Source organism: Emiliania huxleyi, assembly GCF_000372725.1.
Source record: "Emiliania huxleyi CCMP1516 unplaced genomic scaffold EMIHUscaffold_359, whole genome shotgun sequence".
NCBI lineage: Eukaryota > Haptophyta > Isochrysidales > Noelaerhabdaceae > Emiliania > Emiliania huxleyi.
In genome coordinates this window covers 6,947-14,155 of record NW_005199280.1, presented here as the reverse complement: position 1 = coordinate 14,155, position 7,209 = coordinate 6,947, and the positions used below count along the sequence as shown (strand labels likewise).

At 64.8% G+C, this 7,209-nt stretch overlaps 2 protein-coding genes across 2 annotated transcripts; both read left to right on the top strand.

Moving 5' to 3' along the window:
- The first annotated feature begins 1,249 nt into the window (after positions 1 to 1,249).
- Positions 1,250 to 2,080, top strand: EMIHUDRAFT_444768 (hypothetical protein). The gene has a single exon (XM_005772493.1). The coding sequence runs from the start codon at positions 1,296 to 1,298 to the stop codon at positions 1,947 to 1,949; it is 654 nt and encodes a 217-aa protein (XP_005772550.1). The 5' UTR covers positions 1,250 to 1,295; the 3' UTR covers positions 1,950 to 2,080.
- Positions 2,081 to 5,334: 3,254 nt separating this feature from the next.
- Positions 5,335 to 6,303, top strand: EMIHUDRAFT_242399 (hypothetical protein; the record flags this gene model as incomplete). Its single annotated transcript, XM_005772492.1, has 6 exons — positions 5,335 to 5,478; positions 5,556 to 5,643; positions 5,718 to 5,797; positions 5,866 to 5,913; positions 5,994 to 6,065; positions 6,139 to 6,303. The coding sequence occupies 6 exons, from the start codon at positions 5,335 to 5,337 to the stop codon at positions 6,301 to 6,303; spliced, it is 597 nt and encodes a 198-aa protein (XP_005772549.1).
- Positions 6,304 to 7,209: the final 906 nt, after the last annotated feature.

Sequence of the window (7,209 nt, the reverse complement as noted above, 5' to 3'; positions counted from 1 at the left end):
AAAAGAGAGAGGGGGTTGTGTTGTCTAGGCCCCTAAGGGCCCTACGCGCGGCGTGAGAGCTCGGAAGCGACTTGTACGTACGAGTCCTACTTACACGCCTTAGGGGCCTAGAGAACACAACCCCCTCTCTCTTTTCTCCCAGTAAGCTATAAGTACGTACACGCCGTCCACGAAACCGTCGGACAGGGCCAGGACAGGAACGCAGACAACCAGGGCCCATGGGCCGCTCCCACAACAGCCGGCGAGGAGTCCGCCAGACGTGTCGCTCCAAGGAGCTCTTATACACACATGGCAGTTACGAAACCCGCGTGCTGCAGCCTTCAGGCACGACCCACCGCAAGCTGCGGCGTTGGGCTCTTTCAGGTGTGAGCGACGGCGAGGAGTGCTCAGAAGCTTGGGAGGAGGATTGGAAAGGTGAAGAGCGCCGAAATTCCAATGGTTCTGCACGGCGCAAGGCTCGCAGTCAGCGGAACGCCGCTCTTAAGACCACTCCTCCTGCCGACGGGTCTCTCCTCCACCTTAGCCTTTCGAGCCTCCCGAGCGAGTGCGACGAGCTGCTCAGCGCCGACGACATCCGCTCAGAGTGGTCGGTCGTGAGTGCCACCGAGACGGCATGGACCATCGTTGGCGACGAGATCACCGCATCGCACACACCCGAGAGCCTCGCGTGGCCCAGCGAGGGCAACGGCGGCGAGACGCGGAGCGACGAGGCCATCGCTCGGATGCTGCAGAGGGAGGAGCGGCGCCCGTGGCTGGTCCACTTCCCGGCTCCGCCCTTTGGCAACTCCTCCTCCTCTTCGCGCTGCCTCGACCGCGGCTGCCAAGAGGCGCTCGAGGAGCGGCTCGGCGTGTGCGTGATTTGCTCCGAGTCGGTCGCGACCGTCATCATGGAGCCGTGCGGCCATCTCGCGATGTGCGCGCGCTGCCACGCCGGCTGGGCGCGGCACTCGAGCACTTGCGCGCTCTGCCGCACACCAGGGGAGGGAGTCCATCTCCTCGTCGGATCGAGCCACGCTGTGGACGTTTGCCTGCTCGACGGCCGCCTGAGCGTGCCCTCGCTCGAGCCGGAGCCGGAGCCCCGATCCAGCCGCCCGTCCCCCAAGCTCACGCGCCGCCGTGAGCTCCGCCGGCTGACGCGCGAGGCGCACGCGAGCGGCGGTGGCGGCGGCGTAGGGTGGGAGGGAAGGGGTGGCCCCGAGAGGCCCTGGGGACGGTCTGACCGCGCCGGCGGCCGCTTCGCCGTCAAGGCAGCCGAGGCGGCGGCGCGGCGGGAGTGGGAAGAGCACGAGAGGCGGATGCGCTGCTGGCACGAGTTCCGACGCTCCGTCCGAACGTTGCTACGCTCCGCGACAGCGACGATGGCGGACGTTCTAGCCAAAGCGCCAGGTCCGCTCGGCTGCGAGCGGCGGTGGCGGACGTGGATGGGCTTCGACGCCGCCGACGTGCAGCTCTCGCCCGTCAGCCGCAAATACGCGCGCACCCTCCGCTCGAAGCTGGACGGGTCCTCTAGCCAGCTTGGGGGGCCAAGCGGCGGCTTCCGTGGCGACTGCACCAACTACAACAACTACTATTGGGATTGCCGCTCCATTGGCCACTTCCAGTCTGGGGAGGGCTCACGCGCCCACCGACGGCGGACCGCGTCGGAAAAGCGCGACCTCGGGCGCGACGCAGAGCTCGAGGGGCGCCGACGCGCTGATGAGAGGCGCGCGCGGCGCGAGCAGGCGGCTAAAGCGCGGGTGGAGGCTGAAGCAGCTGTCTCGGCCGCGGCGGAGGCGGCGCGCGCTCCCAAGCGGTGCGCCGAGTGCGGTGAAAGAGAGTCGCAAATGATGGCGTTGCCGTGCCAGCACGCGGCGCTCTGTCGGTCCTGCTGGGAGGGTACCGCCGAGAGGTCGCGGTGCGCGCGGTGCAGCGCGTTGTGTGAGGTCGTGCTGTGCGTGCATCGCCCTTGAGCGATCTCCGTGGACGGACTACCCAGAGAGCAGAGTTTTTCGTCAAGAGCACAGGCTCCCTTACCAGACGATGGAGAGGGGGGACGACACTGCTTCAGCAGCGTGCACCTCGATCCTGTACCGTGTTTGTTATGACCCCCCCCCAATGAACACACCTGTGAGGGAGGGCGAGACGATCGAGGGGTCCCGTACCATGCGGAATCGACCCTATCCAGTGCTCAAGTGCTCACAAGAGCACAGGCTCCTCCGACCCCAGGGCCTAGGCGGCCCGCCATGAAATCTAGCCGTGTGTGCTGGCGTCCGGGTCCCAGCGGGTTTTCACGTAGAGTAACAAAAGTACACACAGGCTCCGAGGCGCATGAATTTTCTTGGAGCACTTGGAGTGCAGTCGGCAACCTCACATCCAGGGCCGGGGAGCGAAGAAGCGCACCCAGCGAGCCGGATGATCGGCATCGGGCTACGGGCTAGAGAGCCCTGACCCCCTAGCTAGGGGGGGGTGCGCGACCGCGTTCGCAGGGAAAGGGCCGTACGAAAATAAACACGGGTGTCTCCGAGGGTTAGTACCGCGCTCCAGGTTTCCCCTAGCAGCAGAACGCCCCCTCTACTCAGAGCTAGTAAACACCAGGAATCAAGCCCCCCTTTTCTAGACGCGGCCCACATCCAGCATGTCGATACTCCCTCCGGCACCGTTGCCATGCGTTGCGCACAGCGCGCCGTCGCCGGGCAGGCGCGCTCATTCATCATTGTACACATCCAAGATGCAAGAACACACGTGCATTGCGCGTCAACGGCGACTACATCAAGACAGCGAAAGCCTTATTCCGCACCGCCGCCATCGGAGCCACCGCCTCCCACGCGCCCACTGCCGGGTCGTACTGCTCGACCGAGCTGAGGTCGATGAAACCGGGACCCATTCCGCCAGCGACGTAGAGCTTGCCGTCGAGCACCGCCACGGCGTGAGCCTCCCGCGCCTCTGCCATCGGCGCCACCGCCTCCCACGCACTCAGCATCGGATCGTACCACTCCACCGAGCTGAGGTGGCCGTCGTTGTAGCCTCCGACAGCGTACAGCTTGTCGTCGAGCACCGCCACGGCGTGAGAGTCCCGCGCCGCCGCCATCGGAGCCACCGCCTCCCACGCGTTGGCAGCCGGTTCGTACCGCTCGACCGAGCTGAGGGCGCCGTCGCCGAGGCCGCCCACAGCGTACAGCTTGCCGTCCAGCACCGCCACAGAGAGGCGACTTCGAGCCTCCGCCATCGGCGCCGCCGCCTCCCACGCATCAAACGCAGGGTCGTACCGCTCCACCGAGCTGAGGTGGCCGTCGTCGTCGTTGTAGCCTCCCACCGCGTACAGCTTGCCATCGAGCACCGCGACGGCGTGGTCGTACCGCACCTCTGCCATCGGCGCCACCGCCTCCCATGCATTCGTAGTCAGGTCGTACCGCTCCACCAGGTTGGAAGTTGCATCACCAGCCTCAGTCCTGCCGCCCACCACGTAGAGCTTGCCGTCGAGAACCGCCATGCCGGCATACACTCGTGCCGTTGACATCGGCGCCACAGCCTCCCCCTCCCACTCATTTGTTGACGCGTCGTACCACTCCAGCGAGCTGATGACGCGTCCAGCGTCATCGCGGCCGCCGAACACGAGCATGCGCGGCCTCTCGCGCTTCTTCAGCGTCTCCTTCCAGCCGCGGCGCCACGCGCGGCACGTCCCCTTGACGGCGTGATCCTTGGTCGGCAGCTGGGCGAGGATGTGCGGGGCGAGGTCCGGCGAGAGGAGGACCTCGGAGAGCACCCACTCGGGCTGCTCCACGAGCCGAGCGGCGTGCTCCTCCGCCACGCGCAGCGCGGCGTCGCTCGCGCCCGCCTGCGCCTCGATGATGGCGCACAGCTGCGCTGGCGAGAGGCCCGCGACACGGGCGCCGATGCGGTGGGAGGCCATTGAGAAAAAGAAAAAATTCAAAACCAAAAAAAACGAGAGAAGAATATAGGGTGGATAAAGCGCCTGTTCACGGCATGGAGGGTGAGCCACACCGAACGTACCGAGCGAAGAGCCGAGCGGAAGGAGGACGGGGAAGATGACTCAGAGGAGGACGAACCAGTGGAAATTCAGTTGTCAGATGTCACGATGCATCCGAAGGGGACCCCAGCGCCGGCATCATCCGTAGAGGCACGAGTGTTCGAAGAGAGAGTGGACCTGAGCAACAACATGACCTGGAGGCAAATGATCGGAGTGGGAGTCAGAAACGTGGTCCTTGCGCGAGGGGAGCTCGATAGACTTGAGGGGCCAGGATACGCCGCGAGGAGGACGGAGTTACGCCGAAAGGCGAAAGAAGCCGCGAGAACAAGGGACCGGCAGGCGGCGGCGCCGCAGGACGAGGCAGAAGAGAACGACGCGACAGAGGAGGAAGTGACAAGGGAGGGAGAGAACGACGAGAGTGGGACGGCCGCGAGGTGGCATGAAGGTTGCAGCGAGAAGCGGCGAGAGACTGCGAAAAGAGATACGAAGAGGCGGACTCCCCAGGGTGGGCGACGGCTAGCGCATCACACTCCTCTCCTTAAAAAATCCCTGTGTGGTGGCGGCGTGCCGTTTCTCCGTCTCCCATCCCTCCCTTGGCAGGCGCGCGCTCATTCATCATTGAAGGCCGCGACCAAGATGCAAGAACACATGTGCATTGCGCTTCGTGAGGATCGCGCTGCTCCTCACGCGCCCTGGAGCACGTAGGTCAGCCTCAGGCGGGTGGGCGACCGCCCGCTCCGGCTGTGCTTGAGCTCGTTGTAGCACCTAGCAGAGGAGGCGTGATTGATGAGAACCTCTCTCTGTGTGGGGGAAGGAGAGGGCACACTGCAGAGGGCACACTGGCGCAGCAACACCTGGACCTGCGGCGGCCGTCCTTCGCCCCGTCGCAGATGTACATGCGCTGCTCAATGATGCCTTCGAGAGCCGACCCGTCAGCCTAGTAGCAGTAAGCGCACTGTCAACTCATCCAAAAAAAAACAAGCCAGCCAGGCTCCCCGGACGAGTGCAGTCTGTGGCGGCTCGTGTCTTCGTATTCGGTGTTGCGTGAATCACGGGTCGGTCATCAACCTCACGCCCAGCAGGGTGGTTTTTACGTTCCGCAGCGCGAGCGACAAATATGTTCGCGAATGTGTGTCGCGGCCGAGGCCCCCGTGGGCCCATGCCCATGCTCCGATTCTGCAGCACCTCCTCCGCGCAAACAACTGCCGCCGCCGCCACCTCTGGTTCAACCATCGACCCGCTGCGCCGCTCCAATTTTCCATTTGACTCGCTTGCGCTGGCTCGGCAGCTACAGGAGTAAACGTCAGCGCAACCGAGCCCGCACACGCGCCTCTCGAGCCTCCTCGCCGCCCTCTCAGGCGGCCGGCATGCCTGCCGAGCAGAGCGAGTGCGTGACACAGTTCGTTCTGGACGCGCTCAGCGCGTCGGGCGAGGCGCGGCGGATTGAGGAGGAGGCGGCGCGTGAGCGCTTCAAGAACTTCATCGAGCTTGAGCTCAGGAGCAAACCCTTTGTGTGACACGCCACGCGGCTTGTACGATGGGCCTGACGGATCAGAGGCGGCGTAGGCGGATGAGGGATGACATCAAGAGATTCCGGGCGCGGCAAGAGAACGCTGATGCCAAGACGACTGCGCAGGTTAAGGAGGTGACGGAGAAGGGCTTCGCGCTCGGCGACCGTCTACGCGGCGAACAAGCGCGATCGGGTGGCTGTCTGGAAGGACGAAGTTCGTCACACCTTTGATGTGAACAGGCGAGAGCAAGCACGAGATCGAGCGGCTCACGTCGCAATACAAGGCGGAGCAATCGGCCCGGGGCGGGGGGGGGTCAAGCGTCGGTAGGGGAGGCAGGCAAACGGCCCGTACGCGAGATCTAATGTTGCACCGCTCAGCGCCCCGTAGGTGGAGCTCTCACTCGTGGACGGCAAGATTCGCGAGGACCTCCGCAAGGTAAGACCTCACCTTCTCTGGACGTTGTGGATCCTCCTGCTGCCATCGATCTCAGAGCAGTCGCGCATTCCTGAAAACAGGCGCAAAATACCTTCTCCGCCAAAGAGGCGAAGCTGGAGCTCGATATCGGCCGGCTGTACACAAAGATCGAGGTGAGGTCGCCCGTGATATTTGGCGGAGACAGTCTCGGAGCGTCCTCAACGAGAGGCTCTTGACCCTCCCCAGGCCTCCAAAAACGAAATGATTCGCTATACTTTGGGCACCATCTTTTCCCTCACCGCCGTCGCCTTTGGAATCGTCCGCTACGCCACCCTCTCTGGCTCGCCTCGGCGCGACTCGGCGTTGGGCGAGGGCGTGGAAGGCAGGGCACTGCCGCTTGGTGAGCGTTGAGCCTCCACAGCAGCCGTCTATTACTACTCTCTCTCGTCTCTGGTACGCAGGGTACTGCATGACCTGCTTGCGATGGGGCTTGGGGGGCGTCAGGGAGTACAGACAGTTCTTGCCTCAGTACGCACGGTATTCGGTACGGACAAGGTGTAACCACATCAGCTCTTAATATCTCTATGTTGATGTCTTTCCTCTACTCGAGAGAACGAGTGTAGTCGTCAGGGCAAGTGGGGGCGGGGTGGAGTGCCCAGGAGCGTGCCCTGGGATTTCTCTGCCCAGTCCGGGGGTGCGTCGAACCTTCCATCACCCTGGGAACGTCCGGGTGTTGGAAGTAAAGATATATTACTTTTTTTCTACTCGAGAGAACGAGCAACGAGAACGACCCGCGATCACCACACACCTCACTCGATGTTTGAGCAAAAACGCTCAGCTAACCCCCTATCCCATCGCGTCGTCCGACTCTTCGCCGCCCGTCTCGTCGCCTCGCCCCTTCCCTCCCGCCTCGTCGCCAGACTGCCACCGCTTCGCGGCCCGACTGCGCTCCACCGCTGCCGGCGACTGCTGCAGCGCCGCCTCCGCGGCTGGCGCCCTCTGTGGCGATGCCTTCGTCCTGCCGCCTCTGGCGAGGCCCGGCGTCTTCCGCCCGCCCCCCTCGGATGCCTGCGGCCGCCGCGCCGCCACAGCCTCCCTCAGGAGCGGCTGGACGCGCCGCAGCAGCGCTCGCAGGGCGGCTTCTTCCATCCCGTCTGGGTCTGCAGCCATCAGCGCCGCCGCCGCCGCCACCGAGTCCGCCGCCGCCTCCGCCTCCGCCCCCTCCTCCGCCTGCGCCTCCTCCGCCTGCGAGTCTGCCGCCTCCGCCGCCTCCGCCGCCTCCGCCGCCTCCGCCGCCTCCGCCGCCTCTTCTGGCGC